General features: G+C 38.7%; 1 protein-coding gene across 1 annotated transcript in view; it reads left to right on the forward strand.

The window, feature by feature from the left end:
- The window catches only part of LOC150088463 (serine/threonine-protein kinase Genghis Khan-like), a 905,682-nt gene that overhangs the window by 389,389 nt on the left and 498,106 nt on the right, over window positions 1-18,187 (forward strand). Inside the window, exons 16-17 of the mRNA XM_090370169.1 lie at window positions 2,321-2,490; window positions 14,848-14,989. Coding sequence (XP_090226295.1) covers window positions 2,321-2,490; window positions 14,848-14,989 — 312 coding nt within the window. The remainder of the gene's footprint in view (window positions 1-2,320; window positions 2,491-14,847; window positions 14,990-18,187) is intronic.

The raw sequence follows: 18,187 nt of genomic DNA on the forward strand, positions 1-18,187 counted from the left end.
TGAGAATAAGTAACAATAGTCTTCTCTATTAGAAAAGCATTACTTATTCGAGGTAGTGCAATACATGGTAACTCGTTGTGAATGTAGTCACAATATGAGATACAATTAAATTGATACCTTTACACTATGATTGTAGTTTTTTTTTATGAGCTCTCTATGGTGTATTTACACCAATATTTTATAGTATATTTTAAGCAAATATCATATTATGCCTTGTGCATTTATATTTTAATATAGTATTATATTGAAAAAACTGTCTATATAAAGCTGCAACTCTTCTGGGTTATGAAAGAATAAAAGAAACTAATACTAATTTATTTGTAAAGACCTTTCTACAGCTTTTTTGCAGACTTTTTAAATTTTGATATATCCACCATATAAAAATAGCAGTTGACATGTTGCTTAATGGGCTCTCACCATATTCAACACATACAGACAGGCACTTATTAATACCATGAAACCATTTCCTCTAACATTGATCTGCAATGCCGGATAAACAGAACCGGTCATCCCGGGTTGACCGGGTCTGTTTATCATGCTCCCGAGCCACTTCCATTTCCGATGCGCGCGTGGGGAATGCCGATCATGTGTCTGATGGACCACGTGCATGAGTGCCATGGGTCTGCTACTTAAGGATGTGTCATTGCAGTAATAGTATACTGTTGAAGAAGGAGACAGCAGTCTCCAAAAGCTTCAGGTTTTGTCGCTTTTAATCCAGTTTATTATAGATAATTTTATTGCTTCGGTATATTTTCAGCTATATTTTTAACGTTTTATCGTAGTTTATTTCATCGTAATTTAAAGTAATATTTTAGTCTTCCGATAGTGTATCACATTATTTTATTATTTTTATAGTAAAAATTTTTTTTTATTCTTTGGCTGGTGTTTGTCTTTAATTATTGCAGTATGGAATTTCCCAGCCCCCATAGGCCTGTTTGAAGACAATCAGTTCAATCAAAGCCTTAAACAGTTCAATCAGATCTTTCTGCAGTGCCTAGTTTCTGGATGCTGTAATTTACAAAATTGAAATTTTTCTCAGTAAGAGTACCCTTTTGTTTCCCTCACTAACCTTGTTGCTCTTCTGTGTTCCAACAGATCCACACCTTCCTAAAATAAGGCTGTATACAGTACTGAATTTATAGCCCAACCTATGCCTTATTAAAAAAAAAAAGAAAAAAAAAAAAGGTAAACGGCAGCCATTATCAACCCATTGCAGGATGGAAGCCTCCTCAACAATTCACGTTGAGAGAAATGGACCATAATCTGCCACGCTGCTCCAGTGCTGCTCCATGTAATTTACAAAATTGAAGTTTTTCTCAGTAAGAGTATCCTTTTGTTTCCCTCACTAACCTTGTTGCTCTTCTGTGTTCCAACAGATCCACACCTTCCTAAAATAAGGCTGTATACAGTACTGAATTTATAGCCCAACCTATGCCTTATTAAAAAAAAAAGAAAAAAAAAAAAAGGTAAACGGCAGCCATTATCAACCCATTGCAGGATGGAAGCCTCCTCAACAATTCACGTTGAGAGAAATGGACCATAATCTGCCACGCTGCTCCAGTGCGGATTGGCAGATCGGCCGTATTTAGCAGTCAGGGGCTTGAACCCCAGTCTACTCAAGGAGCGTGTGCTACTGCACTCCCGCTCCTGACCGCTGGCCTATGGAAACCCTTTGCCTTATACAGTGGAATAATCACCGCTTTAATTTTTTCTGTTTATACTCCGACACGACAACCAAGTCAGTAGAGTTTACAATAAATCATCAATACAAATATTTATTGTATTTAGTAGTCACAGGATCGAACCGCGGTCCACTCAAGGAACGCATGCTATACACTCTGGCTCCTGACCACTTGGCTACGTCAAGCTTATTTTATCCCTGCTGGCAAAATTCCTATATATAACATACCTCATGAGCTCGTCTAGCAGCACATCTGCACTGCTCAGGGAACTTCATGTACAATTACCCCCAGGTCTTTATGTTCTCCACTACTTTGACTGTGGTACCATACAGAAGATATTTTATTCTGAGATTATTGCTGACCATTTTCAGTACGTTGCATTAGTTTTTGTTAAACTTTAATTGCCATTTCTCAGCCTATCTGCCTAATTTTTCTAGATCTTGCTGTAGTCGAATTACTAAACATTTACCTCATAAAGCACCCTGCTAACCTTTATATAATCTGCAAACTTGATATGCTTTCTTCATTGTCATTAATAATATGTTATATGTTTGTCAAAATTCTATGTTAACATTCGTGGCTACAAGGATATTACACAATTTATGACTTCAGTGTAGATTGTATTTTCTATATTTCAGCTGGAAGCCCGTGTAGAAGAAGCTCAAACAGAAGCAACTAAAGAACGGCGACTTAGAGAGAGAACAGAGGAATATGCACATCATCTTGAAGATGAAATGGAGGCTTTAAAACAGCGCCATATTGGTCATGCAAGCCCAGTACATCTAGATACACTCCAAGAAGTAAATAGGCATGTAATGTAAGATGATATAAATTTGCTGCTTTGCGCACGCACGCACGCACGCACGCACGCACACGCACACACACACACACACACACACACACACACACACACACACACACACACACACACACACACACACACGACAGGAAGATAATGAACAATACTGCACTTTATAAATAGAAAAAACTGGGAACTTCCTTTAAAGGGGATATCAGCTCTTGTGAAGTCCAAAGAGGATTGTATTTCAGTCATTGACTGCTACCCAGAGAAGTGTCGATGGATATCCCTATCTAATATGAACTAACTGGTAATAATGAATAGAACTCAAATTTCCGAAGTAAAACTTGTGTCATGGCCACTAACTTCTATAGGTGAGTGGTCATGACATACATTTTCACTAACCTATATAGGTTAGTGGAAATAGAAGCAAACAAAAATGCAAATTTAAACATGACCAATTGATTAACAGGTCTATCTAAACCAAGTGCAGATATGCAAATTAACATTGACTTAAAGGTTGAACTTTTGAGTTCCCGTTTCTTTCTATTTATTATTCACTTTACAAAAACATAGTGTTTATTCTTTGGACCTCAGCCCAAGGAAATGCATGTAGGCATGCATTTCCTTGGGCTGAGGGTTGCGTGTTCACGCGCTGGAGGTGAGTATTGCATTGTTTTATCTTCCTTATTTTATTTCTGTTTATTTCATTTTATTTTTGCATTGCCTTGGTATTATAGGAGCAGTATTGCACCTTATCAAGTGTAGCCTTAAAAAGACAGTAGGATTTTGCTGTGTTTGTAATGCAGCTTAGTGTTTCCTTCTTTCATAAATCTTAGTAATATTACCACATCTGTCCCCATAGTAAAGTATAGTAATTGTTTTATTTGTGGTTATATCACAAATTCATTTATCATTTTAGGGGTGTGCTGCAGTGTCTCAAATTTGTAGGAATCCTGTCTTAATGATTTCCTAATCTACAAGGCAGAACTCAAAGGATAATATACACTAGTTAACTTCTATGGTGAGCAAGATAATGGAGTCAAACTAACCAGTAACAATCAAATCCTGGACGGGCCCATGACTTTTCATCACACCCAGGGTCCTGAGCTGGATATCATCATTCTTCTCTTTCTTGGTGATTCCCTTCTACTTTTCTCTCTCTCTCTCTCTCTCTCTCTCTCTCTCTCTCTCTCTCTCTCTCTCTCTCTCTCTCTCAGTGTAATTCTGGATTTTTTTTTTTTTTTGGCTGGTACAGCATAAGCCTCAGGCTTTCTTGCACCATATAGCTAATAATAATAATAATAAATATGAAGTTTACCAAGCAGGATCTTTGCCCAACTCAACACCAGAGCTCACACTTGTGCATCAGACAACACAGCAGCAATCTCTAATGCAGAATGCACTGGTCCCACAGGAGGTAGTTATTTTCAGTGACTCTATTGACAGGGAAATGGAAAATATGTTGTGCAAGGAGAGTAGGTGGAATATGACCAAGGTGTGCTTGCTAGGAGGAAAAGTAGATGATGTTGTAGAGCAGATATCACCTTTTAAGGGCACAAAAGGTGATAATGTTGTACACATTGGTACTAATGATATTAAGAATAGGAGGTCTGAGAACTTTCTTAACAAGTACAGGGCAGTATTGGGGAAAAGTCACGAGTTAGGACTGAATTTGAAAGTGTCTGCAATTCTGTCCGGACACGATAGGAGGGGCATATGTTGAGAGCCCTTGTCAATCAGTTTGGCCCTGGAGAGAATTTGCAAATCTCATAGGGTAGAATGTTTCTCAGCATGGTCTGTGCTTGTTGACAGAGGGCACTATTTTTATAAGGGTGGGATGCACTTGTATAGAAGGGGTGCAAGAATATTTGCTGATGCTATCAAGGCAGTGATAGGTGGGTTGGAAATCTGCTAGCTTTGGGGAATACATAGACTAATAGCTTAACTAGAGCCACAGGCAGAGGTGAAAGTGATACTTGCATTGCTACTATTGACACATGCAGCAGCCTGGAAAGCAAGGTGTTTAGCACTTCAGGCCATCGGTCATCATGGAACAAATAAATACATGGGCTGTGTTAGGGTAACTAAGAGTAAAAACATGTGCATGTACAAGTTAGGAGAATGGTAAATAAATTTGATGAATTTGAAGTACTGATTAAATCATCAGATGCAGACATTGTAGGAATAGTGGAGACTTGGTATCGCTCAGATTTAAGTGATGCTGAATTTGAATATGGGGAGTACAATGTATACAGGAAAGACAAGACTGTATGCGAGAGGTAAGAAGCATTTTAAATCTAAGGCAATGCATCCAGTTGACATGGTTAACGAGTGCAGTGTTGAGTCAGTTTGATGTGATATAAGCACTGAGAAAAATAAATTTGAGAGTAGGAGTGTAGTATAGAACCCCCCCCCCTGAATTCAATTCACTCACACCATTATTATTTATAATATCAATGATACCACTATCAGTAATTTTGAGGAGAACAGGCCATGGCTATCAAACATTGAAAACATCAACAAAGTTTTCCCATCTTCGTTATATGGATGATTTGAAACTGTACAGAATGTCACCACCCGAAATAGAATAACTATTTAATACTGTTCAGATCTGCATCTCTGATATTGCAATGGAGTTTGGGCTGGATAAATGCACAACTTTGGCAATCAATCAAGAAAAATTCACGTTTGCAGAAGGAATCAAAATGCTTGATCATAACAATATTAGAAGCCTCACAGCAGATGAAGCCTACAAGTACCTAGGTATTCTACAAGGAGATAACATCAAATATTCAAAAGTTAAGAGCCACATCAGCAGGGAACACATCAGAAGGGTGAGGAAGATCCTGAAATCAAAACACAGTGGTGAGAATACCGCAAAGCCATTAATACCTGGGCTGTCCTATCATTCAGTATCGATACACTGCCAGAATTGTAGATTGGACTTGGACAGAATTAGAAAGCCTTGACTAAAAGACCTGGATGATAATGACTTATCAGTCATTCTCTTCACCCACATGGTGATGTGGATTGGCTGTATCTCCCACACTGTGAAGGTGGACAAGGAATTTTGCAAGTCCAACAATCTGTAGAAGAAGAGAATTAATCATTAGTGGAGTACATCGGAAAATTAAAGGAAGTCAGAAAAGAAGGCATATTGAAGGGAAATGAACAAAGGAGGATTATAAAAAAACAGCAGCTGGTGACGGACAGAGATTAGTGGCATAACGAAACACTGCATAGCTAATGTATTAGTGCCATTGAAGGAAAAGTTGATAGACATGGTCGTGGCTAAAAAAGGAGACATTAAAAAAAAACCACAGGGCCCTATATTAGCAGTGCAAGAACAAGTGCTATGCACTAATGCAATAAAGGTTCAGATTGACAATACCCAGAAGGACAGCAAGTGCAGGGTTTTTTTTTTTTATATGAAAACCTCAAACACAAGAGGTATTAGAACCTATTTATTGACATTAGACTTGAACTTCTGTAGACTGTCATTTTCAGAAAAAAGGTACAAAGGAAGGTTGTTCCAGAAAACGGCAGTCGAATGAATAAAAGAGGAAGATGAAAAGTTGATTCTGTGAGTTTGAAGTTGGACAGTAAATGGATGTTGGCTAGTGGCGGCACGTCTTTGGACTGTTTTGAAAGAGAGAGTGGGAATTATAGAAGCCAATTTAGAAGAACAGTGCCCATGGAAGTATGTGTAGAAAAGGCATGCAGCAGAAACAGTACATCTATGAGACAGTGAGTGGAGAGACTCTGTTAGGGAGGAGTCATTAATTAACCTAACTGCCCTCTTCTGAATCGAATCTAGAAGCCTGAGAGATATTTTGGGGTCACCGCCCCATATGTGGGAACAATATTCCATGGTAGGGCAGATTTGCGATTTGTGCAGAGTGAACAGCTATTTGAAAGTAAAGTAATGCTGAGAGCAAAAGAGAAAACCAAGTTTTTTAGATGCAGAGGAAGCAATATTTGTAATGTGCTTGTGCCAAGAGAGATTAGAAGTCAGGGTAATCCCCAAAAGAGATATATCATTTTTCCTAGAAATCGGAGTGTCACCAATAAGCATAGGAGCAGAAGAATCCTTCTGTGAGATATAAGACAAGACTGAGTTATACAATGATTAAAATCAACTAAGTTGTCTTTGCCCCAGTGGAGAATTATCTGGAGATCATCATTTAAGGAATTGGTAGTGTATATTCAAGAAATTGAAGCTGATTGGAAAGTGGAATGCAATGTGCTATCATCAACAAAATTATGGATAGGATATCCAGTCAATGCAAGAAGGTCATTACTATACAAGACGAAAAGAGTGGGGTAAATAACTGAACCTTGGGGGACACCAGCATTAGTGGAGAAGTCAGTAGACAGAGAGCCATTTACCATCACCCCCAGTGAGCGATCAGAGAGAAAACTGGATAACCAATTACAAAATCAGTTGGCAAACCATAAGATGGAAGCTTGTTTAGAAGACCTTTATGCCAAACACGATCGAAAGCCTTTGAGATGTCAAGAGCAACTGCTTGTGTTTCACCGAACTTTTCCATTGAATTTGTCCATAAATGGGTAACATAGGGCAGAATATCACCAGTGGATCGACACTGATGGAATCCATACTGGCGATCGTTGATCAGACGGAAGGTTTTTAGGTAGTTTAAGGGTTGGCGGTTAATTGGTTTCTCCATTACTTTAGAAAGAGTAGAAGTAATTGCAATGGGATGATAATTGGATGGGAGGGATTTGTCACCCTTTTTAGGAACTGGCTGGATATGAGCAAATTTCCAAGCAGAAGGAAAAAACCCCTTTGGAATAAGAAAGTGAAAAAAGGCGGCAAAGAACAGATGTAAGTTCAGGAGCACAGGTTTTGAGAACAAGTGGAGAAATACCATCAGGACCTGGAGCTTTCTTAGCATCAAAATTCGTCAAATCCTTCTGACATCCTTTTGATGGAAGACCACAGGAGGCATTGAATGGAGCATGTTGGGAATGGTGGGAGGTGTTTTACCAAGATCATTAATACATGAGCTGGAAGAAAAATGGGATGCTAGCAGGTCAGGTCTATCCTTGGCTGAAGTGACAACAGAACCATCTGGTTTTGGCAGAGGTGGGAGCAGAGATGGGCAAAAGTTGCAGTCAATAGATTTGGCAAGAGACCAGAATGCTTGGCTACCATTAGGACAAGAAGCAAGTTTTCTACTCTTAGCCTGTTGAAACAGTTGAACATTGAACAGTTGAAACAGTATGTGGTTGCAATAAGTTTGTAAGATGGATTATTTAGAGAGGCATAAGAGAGTGGCCACGATGATGCATTGAATATTTGCAAAAAATAAAATTTACCATCTAGCAAAAACTGGTGGTTTGACAATTTGATTTCATTATTCTCCACAAAAGCTGGAGAACAATGAGTCCAAAGTGCTATGGGATTTTTGAATAAGAACAGGCAGACACCTTCCTCATAATACATCCAACTTAACAGTGATTGAAAATAAACAATATCACAATGCCCAGGGACAGAAAGTCAAACAAGAACAGTTGGAATAGATAGTAATAGTAATGGAGGCATGTGAAACAAGAAAGCAAGCGTATGCACTTATGTAGCATCAGCCAAGAAAAAAAAAAAAAAAAAACCTAAAAAAAACCCAACAATTTCATACATCCGTTCCCTCTAAAAGTTTGTCCAGTTCCTCCTTGAACTTCCACATCAACAGATGGAAGTTTGTTCCAGCAATTAGCGACCTGCTGGCTAAAGGCAAATTTCCACACATCTATTCTACAAACGGCTTTCCTCAATTTGAATTTATGCCCCCTCAAGTTCTTAATCTGAGCAACATAAAGAATCCCATCAGAATTCAGTGTGCTCAACACATTCAAGGCCTTGTACACCTTGCAGGTGCCTGGTCTCCAGCCTCTTCAATCTTTAGAACTTAAGCCTTTCTTAGTAAGACCCCTTTGTTCCCCCTCACAAATCTTGTTGCCCTTCTCTGCACATGCTCAAGCAACTCTACATCCTTCCTAAAATGATTCCTCCGGACCTTGTATGCAGTACTCAAGGCGTGGTTTTACCATTGCCTTATACAAAGGGATAATCACCCCATTTTCCCTGCTAGCAAAATTCCTGTATATCATTGACAATACTCCATGACCTGCTCTGGCCGCCTGTCTGCATTGCTCAGAAAACTTAATATCTGACTGCACAATTACTCTTAGGTCTTTTTCTTTTTCTACCGCTCTAAGTGTAGCGCCACATAATTGGCACGTTTCTCTGGGGTTACTTCTACCCATATGCAGTACTTTGCATTTGTCTATGTTAAACTTCATTTGCCACTTCTCAGCCCATCTGCCCAAATTTTCTAGATTCTGCTGCAGTAGCATGCTGCCATTACTGTCATTAACAACCCTGCCAACCTTTGTATCATCTGCAAACTTGGATGTTAAGCTAGTTATGTTATTTGTTATTTTGGTTTTTAGGAGCATTAGCATCTAAGGCCATATTGCTCCGGGATATGTGGTGGTCATTCCCTGACCTTTCCGCATGCTTCGTATTTGGTGGTGATGGGCTCGAACCCCGGTCTAATCAAGAAGCGTGTGCTACGCACTGCTGCTCCTTCCCACCTGGCTACGGAGGCGCCTAGGATGTTAAGCCTGATATACCTTCATCAATATCATTGATAAATATACAAAACAACAATGGGCCCAACACCGAACCCTGGGGGAATCCACTAATAACATTATTCCACAAAGAGCAGCGTCCATTGATTACCACTCTCTGTTTTCTCCCACTCAACCACCCTCCCCTTTTATCTATTGTAGCAACTTACCCTTAATACCATACTGCTCCTATTTGCACAGTAGTCTTCCATGTGCAGTAGTATCAAAAGCTTTCCTGAAATCCAAGTATATGATATCAAAATTATTTTTTGCATCCAGTTCCTTTGTAACCACATCATAGTATCCAATCAGATCGGTCAGACAAGACCTTAACATACTCATTCTGTCTCTGAATTATTATTGCAGTCTTGTCTAGATGCTCCTGCATCGCGTCTTTAACCAGTGACTACATTATTTTCCCTGGAACGGAAGTTAAACTAACTGGAATTAATTACTTATGTCACCCTTAGATCCCCCTTTGTGAACTGGGGATACATTTGTACATCTCCAGTCTATTGGGACTTCCCCTGAGTCCAAGGATGCTTTCATAATTATGGCATAGTGTTTGCTTACTTCCTTTGCCAAGTGCTTTAATATCACTGAATACATTCCATCCTCACTAGGTGCACTGGGGATATATTTGTACATCTCCAGTCTGTTGGGGCTTCCCCTGAGTCCAAGGATGCTTTCATAATTATGGCATAGTGTTTGCTTATTTCCTTTGCCAAGTCCTTTAATATAACTGAATAGATTCCATCCTCACCAGGTGCCTTTCTTATGTTTAACTTCAACACTTTCTCCTCCACTTTTCTGTCAGTTATTACAAAATCATTAAGCACCCTGTTACAGTTTGATAAACTTCTGGCATTTTCCTTCCTTAATAACTCTTCATGTGTCAATGTAGATGCAAAATACTCATTCAGATTTTCAGCTAAAAAAGATATAAAGACCTGGAGCAGTGTACATAGTTGTTGGCACTCTTGAGGCTATTCTAAAAGGATTAGAATATCACCTGAATGTCATAGGTGTAGATAAAATTTCATTTCAATTTGCCAATTGTATAAAGCAGCCCTACATGGCACAGCCCATATTTTATGATGATAGCTTTGATTATCTTAGACCCTTGGGAAGGGTCTGATAGTTAAAGGATCAAATCCAGTCAATAACATCTGGTAGGTAAACTGAGTGTGAATAAGATAATAATAATATCAATAAAATTGATAGATAGCATAGATAAAATGGCTTCCAGTGGTTCACGAGCAGGATGCTCTTCCAAGAGACTGAAGGATTCATGCTCGCCAACCAAGGTCAGGTAATCAACGCCATATATAGAAAATATAGAATATAGAACTATAGAAAATATATTGCAAAGGATCCCAGATGTCAGATGACATGTGTCGACGATGTCACTTGGCCTCAGAAATGATTCAACACATTACTGGAAGTTGCAAGGTGATCACCCAGACTGAGTATGTTCGTAGACAAGACTCTGTAGCCAGGATAATATATCAGAAGCTAGTGAGGAAATACTAGTCAATAAAAGAAAGTGTACCATATTATAAGTATGAACCCCAACCCACAAGCTGTACTAGCTTGTGGGTTGGGGTTGACAAGAAGAAAAAAGCTACCTATCTTATTGACATTGTGGTGCCCAACACTGGCAACCTCCAGAAAACCCACAAGGAAAAGATCAGGAAGTAAACAACCCTAAAACAGGAGATCAAAGTGATGTGCCATATGCAACAAGTAATGACCATCCCAATCATCGTGTCAACCACCGGTATGGTGCCAAAGACCCTACATAACAGCCTAATATCAATAGGTCTCCCAGAGAACACATACTAGGAACTCCAGAAAGTCACAATCCTGAACACCTGTAGGAGTCAGAGAGTTCCTTGACTAACAATAAAACCATATATTCATATATTTGTGAATTAGGGTTAAATTTCAAGTGTCTGCAATTCTGCCCAGACACGATAGGAGGGAGTACATGATGAGAGCCTTGTCAATCAATTCGGCCCTGGAGGAAATGTGCAAGGCTCAAGGGGTAAAATTTTTTTCAGCCTGATCTGTGCTTGTTAACAGGAGAGACTGCTTCTACAGGGATGGGATACACTTAAATAGAAAGGGTGCAAGAATATTTGCTGATCTATCGAGGCATTGTTAGGTGGGTCGGAAAACTGCTAGCTTGGGGGGGGATTCACAGACTAAAAGGTTAAAAGTAGCTGCAGGCAGAGGTGAAGGTGATTCTTGCACAACTTCTATTAAAATAAGTAGCGACCTGGAGTGAGGGATGCTGGGGGTTTCAGGGACTGATGGCAATCATCATGAAATAGGTGAGTGTATGGGATGCGTTAGGGTAACTAATAATAAGAATAGGAACATATATACTTGCATGTATACCAATGATAGAAGTATAGTAAATAAATTTGATGAATTTGAAGTGTTGGTCAAGACATCAAAGGCGGATATTGTTATGATAGCAGAGATGTGGTGTCACACAGATATAAGGAATGCAGAACTGGAATTTGGGGAGTAAAATGTGTACAGAAAGGATAGACAGGATAGGAATGGAGGAGGCGTTATGCTGTTAATTAAGATAACATAAAATCAAAAGAACTGCATCCAGTTGATATAGATGAACAGTGCACTGTTGAGTCAGTTTGGTGTGACATAACCACTGCAAAAGCAAAAATAAGAGTAGGAGTGTATTATAGGCCTAATGACTTGAATGAGTACAATGAACAGTTGTACAGAGAAATTGAGTGGGCTAGTAAATCAGAATGTCTTATAATGAGGGATTTTAACTTCCCAGATATTGACTGGAACTTGTGGGTTGGTCACTCACACACTAGAGACTTTTGTGGATTTATTGGATGATTGTTTTCTGCAGCAGCATGTTCGAGAGGCAACCAGAGAGGGTAATACTCTTGATCTGGTTATCAGCAATGATCATTCGTGTATTAAGAATTTTCAGATAAAGGAACCACTAGGTGGCAGTGATCACAGTGTACTGATGTGGGATTTACTTAAAGATATAATTACCATCATGGGTAAAGGGAAGGGTTTTTGCTTTCGCAAAGGTGAGTACAGTGGTCTCAGACAGTTTTTAAATTCTGTACACTGGGATCAACTGACGATGCTACGAACAGTAAATTCTAAGTGGGAAGCATTCCAGGAATTAATCAGGGATGCTACTAAAAGTTTCATACCTATTAAGAAATATTGTTCAAGGTTTAGGCATAAATGGTTATCAAATGAACTAATGAGACATATGGCAGAGAAGAAAAATGCTTGGGATACATATAAATTAACACGTGACAGAGAAGCCTATGATAGATATAAGTTGAACTGTAACCAAGTTACAAAGGAGGTTAGGCAGGTGAAGGCAGATTACGAGAAATCTTTGGTAAGGAATGCAAAGAAAAACAGCAAAGAGTTCTTTACTTATGTAAACTCTAGAAGGAAGGGGATGAATCAGATTGGTCCACTTGATATCAATGGTTCAGCTGTTGATGATCCTGCTCAGATAGCAAACAAACTAAATGAGTATTTTGCCTCTACATTCACACATGAGGAGTCAAGGTTTGAAAATGGCAGCACGTTATCAAATTGTAGCAGGGTGCTTAATGATTTTGTAATAACTGAGAGCAAAGTGGAGGAGAAATTGTTGAAGTTAAACATAAGAAAGGCACCTGGGATGGAAGGAATCTATCCAGTTTTATTAAAGGAGGTGGCAAAGCAACTAAGCAAACCTTTAGCCATAATTATGAGAGCATCCTTGGACTCAAGGGAGGTTTCCACCGACTGGAGATGTGCAAATGTATCCCCAATTCACAAAGGAGGATCGAAGGGTGACACGAGTAATTACAGACCAGTTAGTTTAACTTCTGTTCTGGGTAAAATAATGGAGTCACTGGTTAAAGATGCATTGCAGGATCAATTTGTACAATAGTCTTCCATGTGCAACAGTGTCAAAAGCTTTCCTGAAATCCAAATATATGATATCAAAATTATTTTTTGCATCCAATTCCTTTGTAACCACATAATAATATCCTATCAAATTTGTCAGACAAGACAAATTTGATAGGATATTAGACAGTTTGTCTAGATAAGACTGCAGCAATAATTCAGACACAGCATGGGTTTGTTAAGGGAAAGTCTTGTCTGACAAATTTGATAGGATATTATTATGTGGTTACAAAGGAACTGGATGCAAAAAATAATTTTGATATCATATATTTGGATTTCAGGAAAGCTTTTGACACTGTTGCACATGGAAGACTATTGTACAAATTGGAGCAGAATGGTATTAAGGGTAAGTTGCTACAATGGATAAAAGGATGGTTGAGTGGGAGAAGACAGAGGGTGGTAATTAATGGGTGCTGCTCTTCGTGGACTAAAGTTATTAGTGCAGTCCCACAGGGTTTGGTTTTGGGTCCTCTGTGGTTTTGTTTATTTATCAATGATATTGATGAAGGTATATCAGGCTTAGTGTCGAAGTTTGCCAGATGATACAAATGTTGGCAGGGTTGTTAATGACAGTAATGGCAGTGTGCTACTGCAACAGGATCTAGATAATTTTGGCAGATGGGCTAAGTAGTGGCAACTGAAGTTTTTTACCTTGACAAATGCAAAGTACTGCATATGGGTATAAGTAACCCCAGAGAAACGTACCAACTGCATGGGTACTACACGTAAGGTGGTAGAAAATGAAAAAGACCTGGGAGTAATTGTGCAGTCAGATATGAAGTTTTCTGAGCAATGCAGATAGGCTGCCAGGGCAGGTCGTGGGGTTTTGTCAATGATATATAGGAATTTTGCTTGCAGGGAAAAGGAGGTGATTGTCCCTCTGTATAAGGCAATGGTCAGGCCATTGCCTTATACAGAGGGACAACTTTGAGTACTGCTTTCAGGTCTGGAGGCCTCATTTTAGTAAGGATGTAGATTTGCTTGAGCGTGTACAGAGAAGGGCAACAAGATTGGTGAGGGCAATGAAGGGATCCTCTTACCAAGAGAGGCTTAAGTTCTGCAAATTGCAGTGGCTGGAGACTAGGCACCTGTGCGGTGATCTGATTGAGGTGTATAAGGCCTTGAATGGGTTGAGCCCGCTGAATTCTGATGGGATCCTTCCACTTGTTCAGATTACGAACCTAAAGGGGCATAAATTCAAATTAAGAAAAGACAGGTGTAGAATAGATGTGCAGAAATTTGCCTTTAGCCAGCGGGTGGTTAATTGTTGGAACAAACTTCCATCTGTCATTGTGGAAGTTATGTTAAATAAATTTAATGAGGAACTGGACAGGCATTTGGAGGGAATGGTGTGATTTTTTTTTTTTTTTGGTTGATACTGCATGAGCTCATACACTTGCTTTCTTGCATCACATGACACTACTACTACTACTACCACCAGAGATAACAACCACCCTGTCCCCTTGGTAACAGTACCCATCATGGGGTGGAATCCCCTCTCAGGAAGAAATAATAATAATGACTAAGTGCTGTTTATTCGGTACATACTTTTTAATTTACACTGTATTAATATCTGAGACAATTGTGTAACCATTGCTGATAGCTATTATTTCAAGGCGCTTACACTATTATACTGTATAGATGATGATTATGATCTTTCTTCTTTAAATGAAAACTGCTTTATATCTTTATGGATATAAAAGTAATAAATGTGAATGTTGTTTTGTTATGAACTAGGCTAAAGCTGGAATTAGAAAATTTAGAACTACAGCATAATGAAATTTTGACTGAACAGCAGATGAGGCATGCAGCTGAAATGGAAGTACTTCATGAGCAGTTTCAAGAAGCTGAAGCTGCTATTGAAGCAATGGAAAGAGAGGTATTTTTATTCACATTCATAATTTACTAAGAGTAATTTTTATATTACCTAACCTTGTTTTATGTATATATGAAGTTTTATATATTATTATTTCTTTATAAATATTTATAAATAAATTATAATAATAATAATAAGTCATTGTAGTTGAAACCTGAGTAATCTAAATTTATCTTGCAAATTCTGTTGCTAATGAGGGATTGCAGCTGTAATCCCTTATTAGCGTTATTGTCTAAACTTATACAGGCGCCTCCGTAGCCAGGTGGGAAGGAGCAGCAGTGTGTAGCACACCCTTCTTGATTAGACCGGGGTTCGAGCCCGTCACCACCAAATACGGAACATGCGGAAAGGTCAGGGAATGACCACCGCACCGGAGCAATATGGCCTTAGTTGCTAATGCTCCTAAAAAACCAAATAACAACAACGTCTAAACTTATAGCATTGTCTGAGGTGAATATTAGTAAAGAAACAGCATGATCTTATTACATTTTCTTTATTCAGCTATTTTATTTTATTTGAAAGTCATTTAATTAAAAGATTATTACACCTTCAGGAGCTCTTGATACATAAGTATACTTTAAAAGAGTTCTCTGTTAATAATGTTTCACTATAACAGCATTGGAGCTATTTGGAAAAGACCTAATGGTTACAATCCATTTAGAAAAAATCCGTATTTTTGTGGTCTGCTGTTTGACTTACTCATTGTAATTCAAATGGAATTTTTTGGTGGACACCATCTTTTACCATAAGGAAGAAATCTGTTAAAGATTAGACATTTAGAGGAAATTAGGAATTTTATCTGTCTGTTTGTATTATGCAGTCTTCCAGTCAGAAAGGAATATGAAATAGAGATGCCTGCATATCAACGTAGTAGTGGGAGAGAATACCATTTAAAGCCATGACGAGGGTAAGGCGAATGAGGCTCCTGCCTCAGTTAAAAACTGAAAGGGGTTCCAAAAGATAGATTAAATAATTTCCAACATTGCCATCATTAACAGTAGGGTGCAATTATTCATCCTTGCCTCAGGTACTGAAATGGCTCAGGATGGCCCTGATGCCATTTTTCAATTACATACATTTCTTTGATAAAAGGCATTATTATATCAATTGTTGCTATCTAATGTTGATAACCACACTGTACTTGTAATGCACATGAATGAGTTTAAACAGGAAGGTAGCATTATTCTTTTAGTCATAAGACAATTATTTCTATTTCTGACAATGAAATATTTATTGACTTTACCACTCGACAGTCTTTACCACTTATTGCCATACAAATTGTTAATTATATCTTACTTTATTGGATAGTATTTTGTTTTTGTACTTGTAAACAGTTGCATTTGCATTACTTAAATGGAAACAACAGTGGCAGAATATAAAGGAAATATTATTTCCATGAGTTAAGGATGCAAACTGGTACCACTCTATTTCCAAATGAATAAAAGGAAGTAGGTTTGCATTTTGTTTTGTGCCAATCTGACATTGATTCATCACATGATTAGGAATAACCTGAAATTACTGAGGAATAACCTGCAATTTTAAGGATGTGGAATATGTTTGTAGTGTAAATCATCTAGAAGAAAACAAAAAAAGATGCAAAGTTTTTTGCTGAAAGTACAAATTCTGGTTATCACTTTTACATGCTCAAAAAGATGTTGACAGACTTCCACTTGTCTTCCCAAACCTTCCGTCCAAAGATACTTCCATTTAAAACTGTAACTTTTAAATGAACAATCACACATTGGACACACACTACCTAGAAATTGTTAGCTAATGGAGAACCTAGTTGGAACTTGCTTTTCAGCTAGTGCTGAGTTTGTTAACTAAGAGACATTACAATTCAATCCACCTTTGTATTTAGTACGAAGCTGTTTTAACCCTCTGATGTGCATGCAGATTTCCTTCTAGCCAACAGATGCACCTGGAGATAAGATATGCCTTTTTATAACCTTAAAATTGGCATAAAAAATTTGAAATTGTTCACTTTTAAATGTCACCTCTTTAGCATTAGCATTAGTAGAGGCATTTGATGCAAGAAAGCAAGCTTATGCAGCATCAGCCAAAAAAAAAAAAAAAACCACTTCCACTTCACCCCTCTTTTCGTTCAAAATACCTGTCCAGCTGAGCCTTAAACTTATTTAGGCTATCAACCTCCACCACAAGGGATGGAAGTCTGTTCCACCAACCAACCACCCGCTGGCTAAAGGCAAATTTCCGCACGTCTATCCTACATCTGTCTTTCCTCAATTTGAATTTATGCCCTCTCAGGTGATTTTTCTGGCTAGAGGAAGAATCCCATCAGCATTGAGCATGCTTAAACCATTCAAGGCTTTATACACCTCTATCAGATCACCTCGCTGGTGCCTAGTCTCCAGACACTGTAATTTGCAAAACCTAAGCCTTTCTTCGTAAGAGCACCCCTTTGTTCCATTCACTAATCTTGTTGCCCTTCTCTGTACTCGTTCCAGCAGCTCTACATCCTTCTTGAAATAAGGCCTCCAGACCTGTATACAGTACTCCAGGTGTGGCCTCACCATCGCCTTATACAATGGAATAATCACCTCCTTATCCCTGCTGGAAAAATTCCTGTATATCATTGACAATACTCCATGAGCTACTCTTGCAGCCCGTCTGCACTGCTCAGAGAACTTCATATCTGCCTGAACAACCACCCCCAAGTCCCTTTCATTCTCAACCACTGTCAGTGTAGTACCACAGAGTTGATACGTTGCTCTGGGGTTGCTGTTTCCCATGTGTAGTACTTTACATTTGTCAATGTTAAACTTCATTTGCCACCTCTCAGCCCATCTGCTCAACCTTTCCAGATCCTGTTGCAGCAGCATAGTGTCAGTAGTGTCCTTGACAACCCTGCCAACCTTTGTATCATCTGCAAACTTGGACATTAAGCTTGATATACCATCATCAATATCATTTATAAATACAGAAAACAATAATGGACCCAATACTGAGCCCTGAGGGACCCCACTAATAACATTAGTCCATGATGAGCAGTGTCCATTGATTACCACTCTCTGTCTTCTCCCCCTCAACCACCCCTTTATCCATAGCAGCAATTTGCCTCCAGTGTCACACTGCTCCAATTTGTGTAGCAGTCTTCCATGTGCAACAGTATCAAAAGCCTTTCTAAGATCCAAGTATATAATATCAAAGTTATTCCCTGCATCCAGTTCTTTTGTGACT

The sequence above is a fragment of the Mastigoproctus giganteus genome, chromosome 3, assembly GCF_048544385.1.
Source record: "Mastigoproctus giganteus isolate SK-2022 chromosome 3, ASM4854438v1, whole genome shotgun sequence".
NCBI lineage: Eukaryota > Metazoa > Arthropoda > Arachnida > Uropygi > Thelyphonidae > Mastigoproctus > Mastigoproctus giganteus.